This window comes from Propithecus coquereli, unplaced genomic scaffold (genome assembly GCF_000956105.1).
Source record: "Propithecus coquereli isolate 6110/MARCELLA unplaced genomic scaffold, Pcoq_1.0 Scaffold227, whole genome shotgun sequence".
Lineage (NCBI taxonomy): Eukaryota > Metazoa > Chordata > Mammalia > Primates > Indriidae > Propithecus > Propithecus coquereli.
Window position 1 is genome coordinate 3,374,200 of NW_012147808.1, and position 17,174 is coordinate 3,391,373.

At 37.9% G+C, this 17,174-nt stretch overlaps 1 protein-coding gene across 1 annotated transcript; it reads left to right on the forward strand.

Annotated features, from left to right (window-relative positions):
• The first annotated feature begins 12,653 nt into the window (after positions 1-12,653).
• On the forward strand, positions 12,654-13,708 carry LOC105811057 (olfactory receptor 4C12). The gene has a single exon (XM_012645134.1). It carries the CDS (start codon positions 12,682-12,684, stop codon positions 13,609-13,611), a length of 930 nt encoding a protein of 309 aa, XP_012500588.1. The 5' UTR covers positions 12,654-12,681; the 3' UTR covers positions 13,612-13,708.
• Positions 13,709-17,174: the final 3,466 nt, after the last annotated feature.

Here is a 17,174-nt window from a genome sequence, read left to right on the forward strand (position 1 = left end):
AAAAAAAAAAAGCAGCATTTTCCCAAATATTTTTAAGCCACAGAATTCTTTGCAAACAAAATCTTAGAGGTAAGCAGAACTGCTTGGCCTAAGCAGAAGTGGAGGCCCGGGGGTCTCATCTGCTTAGGTTCCCCTCGCTACCCTACCACGCAACCCCTGGAACACCAGGGCCGCCCTGCGCCAGATCTGAAAATCACTGACACATGACTCCATGTAGGTTTTAACATGTTGCTCCATTTCAGTCTGAAGCACCAGTTGACTGGGGTTGCAGTTAAAGAATCATTAGATATCAATGTGAATTAGTATTACAATTTTTAAGAAAATATGTAGATGAAGCAATAATCACATGCAACGTTTTCCAATATGTGTTCATAAGCTGGCCCTATGTTGGAAAGACTTTACAGTGGAATAAGATTAAAAAATAGTATGTGCCTTCCCTTGAAGATCTTTAGTACACATTAATATAATATATTAAAGGCTCTAAGAAGTCCTACAATAATTAGTTTAATTTTGTTTATCCCGCAAGTTCCCAAATTAATATTGGATGGAAGAAGCTTTGAGAAGTGCTGGGTTAATATAAGTTACTGCATAAGTCAGTCTTTTTCTTTCCAGTATTGATTTTTTTCTGAATGTAAAAAAAAAATACTTGCCCATTGCAAAAAATTAAAATAAAAATTAAAAACAGAAATAAAGATGACAACATAAAAAAGAAAAATAGACCCATCTTTCCATCACCTATGCCCAAAATGGGCCAAAAGAAGGTCCCTCTCACCTTCTGTGGGGACAATCTAGACCCTTCACCAGGGCCCTGGAAGAGTGAACGGGGCACACAGGGCACAGTAGATACATTAGCAGGTGACTTGTTAAAAGGCCACCTGAGCACCTCTGGCCAAAGTAAAGATGTGCTTCTTGACTACGGCACATCCTCTAAGAAACCTGGAAATAGTTTGAGTGCTTTGCAACTACTCAAGAGAGACTGGCTTTCTGATTTCTTTTATAGAAGAGTAAATGGCTTTATAAACTTTAATGTTCTATTTTACTGAAAGTTTATATGATATGAAAAAATAAGACTTTCCATCAGTAATCGAGAAAAAATAGGCAAACACCAAAAGGAAAATGTACTATGAAGTTATTGTAGACTTCGTTGTCACTGATGGTGTCTGACCCTCACACAGAGCACAGACCTGACGACTCACCTTTGGCCCTTGGGTTCCTATACCCCGAGGCCCAGAAGGACCCGGAGGGCCTCTGACCCCAGGCTCTCCCTGAAAAGACACAATGAATGACAAGTTACTGTTTTTTTTAAACGTTAGGTTGTATAATATTTCATAATATTTTTTACAATATCAAAAAAATAAAGACAATCCAAATGTCTACATAAAGAGGAACACTTAAATGAATTATAGTTATGATATGTCAAGTGGACATTAGTTATTTGCAAGAAAAATTAATGATGTGCAAAGATTATTTCAGTATAATATTGAGTGGAAAATATAAAATGGCTTATATATATTATGATCTAAATGGTCTAAAATGCCATATTTCCATAGAAAAACATCTGAAAAAAGTACGCTAAAGACTAATCATGCTTACCTGAATTGTGGGATTAAGGACAATTTTTGCATTCTTTTAAAAACTTCCTGATCTGAGTTTTCTGCAAAGGGTATATATTGCCTTTATAGTCAGTAAAATAATTTAATAAAAGAAATTCTATTTTATTATCAGGTCTGGGTCTATAATATCCTGAGTGTTTTTTCTTGGTAGACTGGGTATGTTGGTTATTATTCATAAAAATATGTGACAGTAGAAAAACATATTTAAATCCAACCCACCTGTAAATCGAAGACTTTAGTATCACCTTGAGAAAAAATTATGAATAAGGAAAACAAGTGACAGGTCCATTCCATAACAAGGCATCATATTTGTAGAGAACAGTTTGCGTGGAGTTTGCATTCACTGACCCATCACTAACTGCTGCTTTATAGGTTCACCCATTTTTAACTTAAGTATTATATATCCTTTCCCCAATTAGTGACTTAAAAATGGTTGCTAAGAGAGACTTAAATAAAGCTGAGTTCATGGGCTGGGTTTATTTTGCTCTACAGGATCATACCATCCAGCGAGTATGAGGTACAAACATTCCAGCTCAGAGAATGAATTTCTTTAGTTAACCTCCAAAGGCTTACCTAGGCTTCCACTAGGCTTCAAAAGAAATTGCTGGAAAAAAACCCCTAACCTTTGAAGGACATCTCTCTCCAAGCTTCCTTATAACATATTTTCTAGTCTTTCTTGATGACCAGATGAAGCATATTATAAGAACCACTTGATCTGAAATCCAAGCCGATTTAAAGAACTGAAAATAGCAAACTATATTAAAGCAAAAAAATTAGGGATTGCAAGCACCATGAAATCAGCAACAAGTGAAAGTTGTCTTGGAGTAGCAGGTCCCCAAAGTCAGCTATTTTAAGCCTTTTTCTTATTAAGCCTGTGCTCAGCCTGGAGATAGCTTCTTTGGGCCCTGGAAGTTTGGATCCAAATGAGTTGGAAACTTAGAACCAAACAGCATCTGATTTGTACCTGATTATGCTTATGTGGTCTTCCTAGGTCAGAAATCCTCAGAGTCCATCCTTGTCAACATTTTCAAATGTGCATTCAGGGACATATTTAATGGATATTATTCAAGTGCAAGGAGTTAGGGAATGCTCTGACTTCTCAGCTCCCAGAGGATTAGAATTAGCAGCTTGAGCCAAGATGGCAGCCAAACCAATTTATCCTGTTCTTTCTTTTGTGACCATGACATCTGTTTCCAAAGAGTGGGGAGAAAGCCAGCTAGACTGGGTTAACAGCCTCTCTCAGGAGGTTAGAAAGTTCTCTTAGAGCCTGAGACCCTAGGCACAGAATGTCCTATTCATGGGAGTATGGGTGCATGAGCCAGTCAGAGCCTATCAAACAACCCTAAGACACCTGTCCAATATAGTTAGGTATTATATAGGTATGTACCTATGGTTGGGTAGACATTGTTAATTTCCCACAAAGCAGCTATTTTCTGTCTTATTTCTTTATGACAGAATTCTATTTTGTCCTGTGTCAGGTAGCCATGTGCTTGGGGCAAAGTGGGGTCTATGCAGGCCACAGGTGTGAATTCAGATTAGCTGAGACCAATTATAGGGAGGATTGAGTGACATAACATGTGAAAATGTCTACGGGCAAAAGTGCTCTTCTGTTATTAACACCCTGAGTATAGACTAGACACATGCACGTGTACACTAGACAAACTGCTCTTTAGTATTAAATAACTGAATCATGCTTATGAGTAAGAGCTTCACTGGCTCTCCTACTTACTACTTACTACTTACCTTGGTTCCTCAGCCTCTTTATAGTTGAGTTTCCACATCTGTTAAAAGGGGGTGATAGTTGTACTTCTAGGACTGTTTTGAGGATTATATGAGATAATGCATGTACAGCAATTTGAATAGTGCTTGGCAACATGTAAAAGCTCACTGTTACCTGTTACTTTCTGTACAGGAAATCAGAGCTCATGGTGTGACCAATTCAGGTTTCTGGTAAGAACTGTCTCAACTCATATACATATAGCTTGCCTTCTTTACTCCTATGTTTGGTAGGATCAGGGAAGTTCCAGAAATTAGGAGAGAAGAAAGGCCAAGTTTTGAGGTATTGAATACTGATTCATAAGTCATTATATATAACTATAAAATATTTCTCTGAGAGTTTGGTATTCTTCTCTGACAGTGAAGAAAATCTGACAGTGAAGTTAAGATTCCCTGAAATGTTTGTAGATGGAGATAAAGGAAATGTGGATACAATGAGAAGTAACAAATAATAAGCACTTTCTATCAGTCACTCTGCTAAGTGTGGTATCTCATCTAATTCACACATAGTCCCCATGAGGATAATATTAATTCCTTTTTATATATAAGGAAATTGATGCTCACTCTGGATAAGTATCATTTAGACAAGGTCACAAAGCTAATAATTGGTAGAGCTTGAATTTAAGTTCAGGCTGATTTAATTCTAAGCCCAAGCTCTAACTACCATGATATTATACTTGACTAGACACTGATTCCATGATGAGTCTTATCTGTTGCGTGTGATGGGAGAGGAGGTATGACACAGACCAGCTGTGAATTATTTAGCAAGTTTGGTTCTACCTGCAGTGGCAAGCAGAACGTATTCCTCAGTCAGATCCCACGTGCAGCAATTGTCCCTAAAAGAAAGGCATGGAGAAAAGACAGCATCTCTCATCTTCCTTTCCTACCTTTGGGCTACGTCCTGGGGAATGGCCTCAGTGCCATCTTGGAAGTTTTGATTCTGGAAATTTCCTGATGTCTGTGGAATGGAAAGGATGACTGAGCAGAAATTCAGATGTAGGACAAGAAACATCCTCTATATGAATGGGATGTGTCAGGGTCTTAGAGAAATAATACACAATAGACATAACCTGGGTATGATTTTCAAGTCTTCTATTTACCATATGGCTCTATGCTTGTCACTTAACATGCTTGTTACTTAACATACTGGAGCCTATAAAACAGCCTTAAATTAGGATTATTGGGGAGAATACCAAAAGATAGCATGTGAAAACCAGCTAGTGACTTATGCATGGAAAATATTTTCTGAATTAAATTGAGAGAAATGTTTGCATTTTCCTTGGTCTGTGAAAAGGCAATCTATGTAACCAAAATGTTTGTACCCCCGTAATATTCTGAAATTAAAAAAAAATTAAAAAAAAGAAATGTTTTCATTTTCTACTACTATTGTATTGTTGGCTATCTTTATTGAATCCTGACCAAGCTGTGTGATTTTGGGCAAGTTACTCAACTTCTCTGTACCTCAGTTGTCTCTTACGGAAAATAGAGATAATATTACATCACAGGGTTGTATGAGAATCAAATTAATCACTGAGGGGGAAATGGGATTGAGGGTGAATGATTATTTTAAGATAGGAGAAATTTGATGTTTAAATGCTAGTGGGAAGAAGATTGTAGGGGATGGTGAGAGAGAGAGAGAGAGAGAGAGAAAGATATAGGAGAGAAAGGAGAGTAATCAATATAGGTATGTTAGGTGGGTAGACATTGTTGGTTGTCCACAGAGCAGCTCTTTCCTACCTTCTTTCTTTCTAATAGAACTCTATTTTGGGCTTGTGTCAGGTGGCCATGTGTTTGGGGCAAAGTGGAGTTTACCCAGACCATAGGTGTGAATTCAGATTAGCTGAAACCAATTATGTTAATACTCTTCCCTTTCTGGTGATTGATTTACAGATAGGCATGTGACAAAATTCTAGCCCATGAGACAAAAGAGAAAAGTTGTTGGAGGTCTTCTGTATGATGCTTCTATGATCCTAAAAGGAGAGTCATAAGGACAAATGTCTATTTTCTGAGCAATGACTTCTGCAAGGGATTATGGAATTGCCATTCAGTGGTGACCACTGGAATTTTGGACTGGGGAGTTACCTGAAATTTAAAAATGTGCACCATATGAAAAAGTGATTGCTTGTTTGTTATTGGACTTGAGTTGAAACTGCTTTTATTACTGAAGGACATACATTATTTTGAGACATGAAATACTCACATGTCTGGGGTTATATCAGTCATTCCAGCAGGTAGGGTAATGAACAGAAGAGTTCCTTTACTGAAGAGAAATGCAAATTCAAGAACAGGTGAAAGGGGAAACTCATTGCATCCATAAATAAGTGGCTGCTTTGCATTGAGACATCTGTTTCATGCAAAGGAAAAACCTTAGCTCATAGCTGAATGATGAAACAGCAGAGGCCATTGAGGCACAAATGTTAGAGAGGATTAATGAGTCACTGGAGTACACAATCCAGGTTGATGAGTCTACTGATGTTGACAACAAGGCAACAATGCTTGTTTTCTGTTATATATTTTTCAGGAGGATGAGCATGAGGATATGTTATGTGCATTTTTGTTGCCAATCAACACCGCAGCTGCAGAATTATATAAGTCTTTGAATGATTACGTATCAGGAAAACTTAATTGGTCATTTTGTGTTGGTATATGCACGGACACAGTGGCTGCCATGACTGGATGGCTTTCTGGTTTCACTACTTGGGTCAAGGACGTCACTTCTGAATGAGTCTACTCACTGTGTCATCCATAGAGAAATGCTGGCTAGCTGAAAAATGTCACCTGAACTAAATATTTTGCAGGATGTGACTAAAATTATCAACCACATTAAAGTACATGCCCTTAACTCACATCTGTTTGCACAGCTCTGTGAGGAGATGGAAGCAGAGCACACACAGAAGTGAGATGGATTTCTAAAGGCAGATCACTGGCCAGAGTTTTTAAGTTATGAGAGCTGCTCCAGAGATTTCTTTTAGAAAAACAGTCATTACTGGCAGCACATTTCAGTGACACAGAATGGGTCACAAACTTGTTTACATGTATGACATATTCAAACTGTTCAATGAACTCAATCTGTCACTTCAGGGGAGAATGACAACTGTGTTCAAGTCAGCAGATAAAGTGTCTGCATTCAAAGCCAAACTGGAATTATGGAGGCAATGCATGAACGTTGGGATTTTTGACGCATTTCAAACATTAGCAGAGATTTTGAAAGAGACTGAGCCGGAGTCTTCTTTCTCCCAGCTGGTGCATGATCACCTATGGCAGCTTTCAAAAGTGTTTGGGCATTACTTCCCAACTGGGAAGGAATGGATCTGCCACCCATTTGTGAATAAGCCAGGTGAATCGACCTCGGCTGTGCTAGAAGAGGATCAACTGCTTGAGATCGCAAATGACAACAGCCTTAAAAGTATGTTTGAGACAACTTCAAATCTCCATACGTTCTGGATTAAAGTCAAGGCAGAATATCCAGAGATCACCACTGAAGCACTGAAAAAACTGCTTCCATTTCCAATATCCCATCTTTGTGAAGCAGGGTTTTCTGCAGTGACAGCAACCAATATGAGATTACGGAGTAGACTAGACAGAAGCAACGCACTTCAGGTGTCACTGTCTTGCATCACCCCCAGATGGGACCATCAAGTTGCAGGAAAACAAGCTCAGGGCTCCCACTGATTCTGCATTATGATGAGTTGTATAATTATTTCATTATATACTACAATGTAATAATAATAGAGATAAAATGCACAATAAATGTAATGCACTTGAATCATCTTGAAACCATTCCCCCTGCCCTGGTCCATGGAAAAATTGTCTTCCATGAAATTAGTCCTTGGTGCCAAAAAGGTTGGGGACTGCTGCAATACACCATGGCCAAGTGGGATTTATCCCAGGAATGCAAGGTTGTTTTAATATATGAAAATCAATTAATGTAATATACCATATTAATAGATTAAAGGACATAGTGCTCAGTAATGATAGCTGCTATTGTTACTATTTTCCCTGGTTCTTCATTCACTGCCTAGCCATACATTTAAATACAGAAACGGTTTCAGCTCCATGTGATTTAAACAACACCCTGTCCTCCAAGCCAGACGGTAATTGCTACAATATATGTTTACAAAATGGCAGAACATAATTGGCTTGCGTATGTCCACTGTTCTGTAGATTATGTGTAAAGAAAATTTGAAGAATTCTGTTTGCCTAGGTGAGGCTTCTTCTATTGAATGGACAGTGGAGTTTTAGGACTTCTAAAAAATGTCAATGGGAAGGCATAAAAATCTGTCTTTTAATATTTCTACACTGGAAAAATTGAGATTAGGATTTTAGCCTCCAGTTGGCTTCCACCTTTAGGTATCACTCTGACTGAAAGTACAAGTTCCAAGGTTAATTCCTATGGACAGAATATGACCTGATGTGTTTATAGTATAGTTGAGAGATTGATTCAGTATCTCAACCTCTGTGACCTCAAACAGTGAGGAAATTTCCTCAGGGATATGCTACCTGAATGAAACCCCACATTGTTATTCACATAGCATATAGAGTCCTTCGTGTTCCAGTTTATGATACAATGAAGGCTTATAAAAGAGTGCTTTATTGCATAATATTCCAGACCAGGAATGTAGGATATTAATAGATCAGTTTAAAGTGCAAGGAAAAAACCTAATCAGCTGAAGTTGTATTGTTTATAGATGAATATTCCCAAACAATCTGTTTCTAAGAAAAAAAATCTTTAACAAACAGAGATAATTAATTCCTGGGAGGACAAAACCTTAGATAAAAGGATAGGTCCTTTAATGTCATCAGTATCCTCTCTAAACACTATGATTCGAGGAGCAGCTATTTTCTTATTTTAAAGGCAGAATAAGAGAGGGGCATTAAGTGTTAGAATATTTGTATCTCTTGTTCTGTAACATAGATCTAGGTGCTGGGGAAGATCAAAAGGTTCTCTGTAGTGCCTAAGGACTTTGGATTTCAAATTCAGCATAGCATTTTCTTTTCCTTTAACTTGAATTTCAAAGGCACTGGAGCTTTGAAAATGCTTGCTGAATCCATTTGGAGAAATTTGTACCATTTTAGCATACCCTGACTTTTGTAATATTGTCCCATCAGGACTTGGGAAATATACATTACATAATGTGCTGTTTGAACAGCTACATATAATGGTTAATTCTTATTTATGAATACATTGGGTATTCTCCTCAACTACAGAGGCAACCACGGTAAGTTATCTGGAATTGCTGATATTTAATAGAGGTTCTTACATTGGCACTTTCTCCCAGGGCATTTATGATTATTAAAAAATCATTAAAGCATTAGTTCTGATATTTGATGACGGATCATTTCTAATTTTAGGATATTTTTAAAAAGTATTTTTCTTCTCACTGTATATGGACCTATGTACAACCTATCAGGAAAAGTTTGCAGTTTATGGATTTCTGAGTCAATTTCTAGGCTTTTGAGTGTGGAGAGAGTACAGTAGCTGGATGGGTCTGTGAGGGTTTCCTCAGGGGCAGGGTGCAGGATACGATGGCTTGGATAGTCAGAGATCGGCTTATGCTCAGTCACTCATTACGTTGAAACAGTGCTCTGAGTTTGAAAATTTCCAGTGATGAAGGAGAAAGAAAATCTCACCTTGTACTAATATAAGGAGTTGTGAGAGGCAACTGAGAATAAAGAAAGGCAAATTGGAGGTAGAGCTGAGACAGGGTGTGTGACCACCACTGAGGTCAAGACAGTCAAGACAGCTCAGCATGGGAGGGAGGAGGAGGATAGCATTTGGATTCTGTTTTTCAAAGGAAACCTTTAGCTCTCAAACAGATTCAAAGGGAAAATACATTAAAACACAGAATCTGCAAGGAAAGATTAATCTATATTTAACTACATGCTTAGAGGCACTTTTTGTTTTGACTCTATTCAAATTCTCAAATATTGTTCCGCTTAGAGGCACTTTTTGTTTTGACTCTATTCAAATTCTCAAATATTGTTCCCACCAGGTGAGACCTTGTTTTTGCTATAATGGATGTGTCCCCAGCAATATGGCTGAATTTTTGCATCCCTGAACTCAGACCCAGCCCTCTTTCTTAGAGAATCAAGACAGGTATTGCTAAAGTAAGAGAGGAAAGTCAATTTCGTCACCTTAGAGTGATTTTTCCTGGCATACACTCATATTAAGGCATTTTAAGGAAGACAAGATGTGGTGGTGAAAACATATTACTGTGTTGGGCATTAGTAGACCCGAATTCTTATTGTTCTCTGCCACGAATCAATTATCTGTTTTTCCTTGGATTTTACCTCTCTGGTCCACAGTTTCCTCATCTTTAAAGCACATATTAAGTTGATAAAACGCAAGGTACCTGAGGATTTCTAATGTACAGTTCTACAGCCTTGTCCAATGAATCCTTGAACTCATTAACATCTGATGCTATCTAAGTTATTTCATATTAGCAAAAGGACTCCTGTGGTCATAGGTGGTAGCTTTTGGTACCAGTCCACTTGTCCAAACTTTGACACTGCTGATTCCAAGAAGTAAACTGGATCTATACTGGAGAGGCACGAAATAAGTGCTGAAGAGCTAGAGACAGACATCCTAGATTTGAACATAGTTTTCTCTCCTTTTTTTTTTTATAATTATGACTTTGGATAAATTATTTTTCTCTTAACCATAGTTTCCTTTTCTTTAAAATGTGGATAATGGTGTACCAACCTCATAACATTGTTGTGAAGATTTAGTGAAAGAATGCGTGCCAAGCATTTAGCATAGTGCTGAGCATGTGGCAAACACTCAATAAAAATTAACAATTATTATAGGGAGTACATAGTGTAAAATAAATCTCTGCATGCTATTAAGAATGGGGAAAAGCAGAGTTATAGTCAAAGTTTGCATATCAAAATGTTTGAGTACATGGAATTTGAACAAGTAACAAAGGTTTCTGTGTTTGGGAAGAAGTTAGTCTGTTTAGGTCCTTGCCTCTCATTTGCAGTCTCAGGGTCTTTTATGGAAGATCAGGGTCTTCCTGCTAGAGTGACACATTTTTCTATTTCTCATTTCTGTAAAAATATGGGTATTAGAGGATTTAGGTGGTAATAGGTACACTATTGGTCTCAGAAAGAAAAAGAAACGGACCCTGTGTTTGGGTCTGCCCATCAACAGTGAACATCAAAGACATCAATGTTGACATGACACCGAGTTGTTTTGTTTTTATGTTTGTGTCTGTGGGGGATTAGAAAACAGATGAAAATCATAAGAGAGAACTGTTTTCTTAGATATATTCCTTTTACTTAAAGATTTGTAAGAAACTGAACTAATAAGTGAAATCATAAAGATGAATGAGTCGAGTTTGGGGTTTTCTGTCTGTTGTTTTTTTTTTTTGAGACAGAGTCTCACTCTCTTGCCTGGGCTACAGTGCCGTGGCGTCAGCCTAGCTCACAGCAACCTCAAACTCCTGGGCTCAAGCGATCCTACTGCCTCAGCCTCCCGAGTAGCTGGGACTACAGGCATGCGCCACTGTGCCTGGCTAATTTTTTCTACTTTTAGCTGTTTGGCTAATTTCTTTCTATTTATAATAGAGATGGGGTCTCGCTCTTGCTCAGGCTGGTCTTGAACTCCTGAGCTCAAGCAATCCTCTGCCTCAGCCTCCCAGAGTGCTAGGATTATAGGCGTGAGCCACCGTGCCCCGCCTTCTGTCTGGTTTTGATCATGTAATGTAACCTCTGGCACAGACCTTCAGGAAGTTATAAAAACATATTAGTCAGTTGTTGGTTCTCCCAAAGGTCTTCTCCTCTAGGGGAGAGTTGGCAATTAGAAGTGCAATCCACTTTATTCTCAAGGGTTCTTGTCCCTGCAAGGATTCTCTGATGCATGGGGTTATCCAGAAGGGAGACCATGGTGCTGGGCTTGGGGCTCCTAGGCCAGCTCCTCAATGAAGCATTTGCGGGATCATCGGGAAGAGTTTTCCTTTCCATGTACCTCGTGTACTACACGTAACAGGGACGATTCATCTTACCTCTTACTGCCTCCTTGCTTTAAGAACACATAAAGTAAAATAAAAAGGAATCTGAGGTCCAGGAAAAAGAATTAATAATGGCAAAACTTAGTTTTAAATACTATCTTGAAGTTTAAGTGATATGTGTATTCTTCATCAAGTAAATGAAAATAGACTGTCTATTAAACTGATTCTGGTTGATTACTCGGAGTTGACTTATTGACTATCAGTATCAATGGTATAAGTTAAAACCAGAGATCAGTGATCTTTGGCTGGTAGCCTAAAGATGATATTTAGGAAAATTTTAATTTATCCACGAGGGCAATCATGGCAGTCTCTTCCTCTGTCCTGATCCTCTCAAAGCAGTTAGTGCCCCGTCAGGCCCTTACCCTATGTCCATTTGGTGAATTGGTAACAGTTACTTCAATTACATTCAGATAATATTCTCTGAGTTTCCATGATGTATCAATGTACAATTCCCTATGTTTGTTTTCCCATATATTCCACTCAATTTAAAGATTCATGGTTTCAACTTCAGGCCTCCAAGAAAAAAAAATGGAAATTGTATTTATTTTCTGACCATACAATTAGTAATGCAAACTGTAGAAATTTGGAAAATACTAAAAATCCTAAAGAAATAAAAAATCACTCATAATTTCACATCCAGAGGTGAATGTCCTAAATATATTAATTTATTTCCTTATCAACTTTTTAAATATATATGCTTTAACATAGGTGAAATAAAATCTGTATAAAATTTTATCAGTGAAATTTTTGAATTTAAATTTTATTCTTAAAATATACATATAAAATCTATAATCTTCAAATACTCCATTATTATTACCACTACCTTTTTACCTGCAGTATATTTATATAATTATAATTAGGGTATACAGACTATTTTTTGGTTTTTAATTAATGTGATTTCACATATACATTTTTCAGTCTTATTAGACTCCAAAATTATTACTTCTAATGACTACATTATTGCATCTTATTGATGTCCAAGTGAAGTTTTGTAATGACTACTCTGACCTTAGGAAGTGGACACCCTTTCTTCTGGGTATCCTGTATCTTAGAAGATTTTTGAGGTCAAGATAACAAAAAACTAAGAGAGACAGCTAGAGAAGTTTTGAGGTACCTATTCCTAGAGAGTTTGGGGAAGAGAAGGAATCATCTTTGAGATGGCAGAGTACTGAAAAGGCAGAATTTTGGATTATTTGATTCTTTTATGGTTCTTTTTTTTCCCCTTTCTTTTTTCTCAAGGTAAAATATTCCTTCCTGGAGTTTTTATCACCCACACAACATAGATGGAGATTAAAAGGAATGTGACTGAATTCATTTTAATAGGTCTCACACAGAACCCCAAGATGCAGAAAGTCACGTTTGTGGTATTTTTGGTTTTGTACATAACAACACTCTCAGGCAACCTGCTCATCGTGGTTACCATCATCACCAGCCGTGCTCTGAGCTCCCCCATGTACTTCTTCTTGACCCACCTTTCCTTGATAGACATGATTTATTCTTCTTCTTCAGCTCCTAAGCTGATTGTGGACTCCCTTCATGAGAAGAAAATCATCTCCTTTAATGGGTGTATGGCTCAAGTCTATGCAGAACACATTTTTGGTGCTACTGAGATCATCCTGCTGATAGTGATGGCCTATGACCGCTATGTGGCCATCTGCAAGCCTCTTCACTATACAACTGTCATGTGCCACAGGCTGTGCGTGCTCCTTGTGGGAGTGGCCTGGACAGGAGGATTTCTCCATGCAACCATCCAGATCCTCTTCACAGTCTGGCTGCCCTTCTGTGGCCCCAATGTCATAGACCACTTCATGTGCAACTTGTATCCTTTGCTGGACCTTGTCTGCATGGACACTCATACCCTTGGTCTATTTGTTGCTGCCAACAGCGGGTTCATCTGCCTGTTAAGCTTCTTCCTCTTGGTGGTATCCTACGTGATCATCTTGCGATCTCTAAGGAACTATAGCTTGGAGGGGAGGCGCAAAGCCCTCTCCACCTGTGCCTTTCACATCACAGTAGTTGTCTTATTCTTTGTGCCCTGCATATTTGTGTATCTGCGCCCTGTGACCACTCTGCCCGCTGATAAAGCGGTTGCTGTCTTTTATACTATGGTGGTCCCTATGTTAAATCCTTTGATCTACACCCTAAGAAATGCTGAGGTAAAAAATGCAATAAGGAAGCTCTGGAGGAAAAAAGTGACCTCAGAGAATGATTAAATAAGATTACTGAGCATTCATTACATGTAGAAGTAATAGATGTCTGAGCTTCTTGATCTGTAGATGAAGATATCAACTCTAACAAGGGGTTGGATAATACTTGCAGATAGTCACTAAAGCATAAAGCTGAATCTTGTACTATAATCCAGACTTACTGTCTCTCATCCCACCCTCTTGTCATCATCAATATTGCTTCTTAATCAATAAATACTTATCAAGTACTTGGAAATCCGAAACATCTCTAGATGCTAAAAAGTATGAATTTAAATATTGGATTGATATTAAAATAATCTTATTGTGTAACATTGAGATGTTAGTTACTATTGATTATTGAAAATAACACTTTAAATGATATTCTTTTACTTTGGACTCTGACCTTAATATAAATGCTTTATTTTGTGAATTTTATTGTACATTAAATATTGGTTGTATAGTAAAATGAGATATTTTTTAACTAATGCTTACAAGACTGGCCTTATATTAAGTATTTTCCATATTGTATCAGTTAGGGTCCAATCAGGAGACCACATAACTTCCTTGATTTGAACAATGAAAGTTGACATACGATATTAACTATGAAGTGATTAAATATGGATTGTCTGATTTCGAATCAAAAGTTTAGTTTGTGGCCGGGCACGGTGGCTCATGCCTGTAATCCTAGCACTCTGGGAGGCCGAGGCGGGTGGATCGCTCAAGGTCAGGAGTTCTAGACCAGCCTGAGCAAGAGTGAGACCTCATCTCTACCAAAAAATAGAAAGAAATTATCTGGACAAAAGTTTAGTTTATTATATCTCAAACAAGAAGTGGTACAATTAATCAAAGTATTTGTCTAAACTATCAACATAGTTTTGCCATCTTAACTGTAGCTTGCTTATGCCAGCAGTGAAGAAATCTGGAGAGCGAGTGGTGATGAAATTGCAAAAGGTGTTTTCCACAGCTTGTTGAGAATTGAATATTTTTCCTTGCAAGAAGTGGTCCAAAGCCTGGAAGAAGTGGTATTCAGTTGGTGCAAAGTCTGGTGAATATGGTGGAAGACAAAGTTTCCAAGTCCAGCCTCTGTAGTTTGAGCAGCATTGTTTTTTGCGACATGTGGTCTTGCAAGAGGATTAGCCTGTCTCTGTTGCAAAATCTCACCTGCTTAATCACAAGCATCCTCATTACTTTGCCCAATTGGTGCAGTAGACATCTGTTGTAATCAATTGACCAGGTTTCATGAAGCTGTAGTGGATAGTACCAGTGCTGAACCACCAAACAGACACTATTAGCTTTTTTTGAAGAATATCTGGTTTTGGACTGTGTTTCAGCACTTCATCTTTATCCAACCGTTGTGCCGAAAACTCATGATTGTCAAAAAGAATCCATTTTTCATTGCACATGTCATGACAACAAAGAAAGGCAAGCTTCGAGAGGATTTCTCTTTGGACACTCATTTAATTCATGCAGAATCCAGCTTCTTCACCTTGCTGATTTGTTTCAAATGGTCCAACATTGTTGGAATATTAACATCAAACCTTGCTGCTAATTCATGCATAGGTTGAAATGGATTCACTTCCACTATAGCTTTCAGCTCATCATTATCCACCTTGGTCTCAGGACACCCATGTGGATCATTTTCAAGATTAAACTCACCACAACAGAACTTCTCAAACCATTGACATACTGTGTGTTCATTAGCCACATCTTTCTCAAGCATTTCATTGATATTTTGAGCTGTCCGCACAGCATTGGTTCCATGATGGAACTCATCTTTGAAAATAACATGAATTTTTGACTTATCTGTGGCTTCATAAAAATTGCTATAGAAAAACTTAGAAAGATAATCACAAGCCAAACTGTGTGTTTGAAAGAATAAGGATGTACCTTTGCAAATAAATATAAAACAAGAAGTGTCAAAGTGAAATGTCAGAGATATCAACTATCAAACTTAGTACTTAAGGAAATGGGATATTTCATACTAATAACCCAATATAGTATTAATATATCAAGGGGTTAAATATAAAGGAGGAAAAGAATAAAGGATGCCCTGGGACTAAGGGATGAGTATCTAAGAAAGGAACACATTTAGGAAGTTTTCTCTCTCTCCATGGCTGGGATTCTAATATTTTGGAAAAGGTATATTTATTGCCCATTGGATGGTGGAGAAGTTCACTGGGTTGTCTTGGGCCAGAACTAGTTCGTGGTAGCTGGATAGAAACTGACAAACAAGAAACTTGTCTGGACTGGCAAGTTGGGAACTTTCCCCTGGGATGCTGGTGGGCCGAGGCTGGTAAAGGATGAACTATAGAGTGGCAAGCAGGAAACAACCCTCCCAGGAGCAGGTAGACCAAGGCTGCCGGAGAACACCCCACAACAGTACAGACAGGCAGACTTGGGAAACCGGTTTCTGGAGCATCTGTGTGATTCACTGGAATCTCCCTGCAGATGTGCCATTGAAACTCAATGGGAAATTCTATTTCTTCCTGGTCGAGCCTAGGGAGGCTGTGTGTTTCTAAGAATTTGTCCATTTCCTTCACATTTTCCAGTTTGTGTGCATAAAGGTTTTGGTAATATTCATAAATTATATCTTGAATCTCCACGGCATCAGTTGTAACTTCTCCATGGCATCAGTTGTAATTTCTCCTTTTTTGTTCCTGGTGGAGCTTATTAGAGATTTTTCTTTTCTGTTTGTCATTAGTCTAGCCAAAGGCATGTCAATTTTGTTTATTTTTTCAAAGAACCAACTTTTTGTTTTATTAATCTTCTGTATAATTTCCCTGTTGTCAATTTCATTTAGTTCTGATTTGATCTTATTAATTTCCCTCCTTCTGCTGGGTTTGGGGTTGGTCTGTTCTTCTTTTTCCAGTTCTTTGAGTCGATTCATTAGGTTGTCTGTTTGTGATCTTTTTGACTTTTGGATATAGGCATTTATGGAAATAAACTTTCCTCTCAGGACTGCTTTGGCTGTGTCCCACAGATTTTGATAAGTTGTGTCACCTTTGTCATTTAGCTCAAAGAATCTTTTGATTTTCATCTTTATTTCCTCTTTATGAAGGAATCGTTCAGCAGAAGTTGTTTAATTTCCATGACTTTGTGTAGAGATGAGATTTCTGTTGGGGTTGATTTCTATTTTTATTCCACTGTGATCCGAGAAGATGCATGGTATAATTTCTATTTTTTAAATTTTTTGAGACATGCTTTGTGTCCTAAAATATGGTCAATCTTAGAGAATGTCCCATGAGCTGATGAGAAGAACGTATATTCAGTGGTTTTTGGGTAGAATGTCCTGTAAATGTCAGTCAGGCCCATTTTTTCTAGAGTTCTGTTTAAGTCCATTATTTCTTTGTTAATTTTCTGTTTGGAGGATCTGTCCTATGCTGTCAGTGGGGTGTTGAAGTCTCTGACTATTATGGTGTTGCTGTCTATCAATTTGTTTAGATCAAGTAGAGTTTGCTTTATGAATCTGTGTGCACCTAAGTTGGGTGCATACATATTTAGAATTGTTATGTTTTCTTGTTGAACTGTACCCTTCACCATTATATAGTGACCCTCTTTGTCTTTCACTACTTTTGTTGATTTAAAAAGTA

Bases quoted from the DNA above. Each gene is read 5' to 3' on its own strand.
- LOC105811057 (XM_012645134.1), top strand. From the start codon at position 12,682: ATGGAGATTAAAAGGAATGTGACTGAATTCATTTTAATAGGTCTCACA.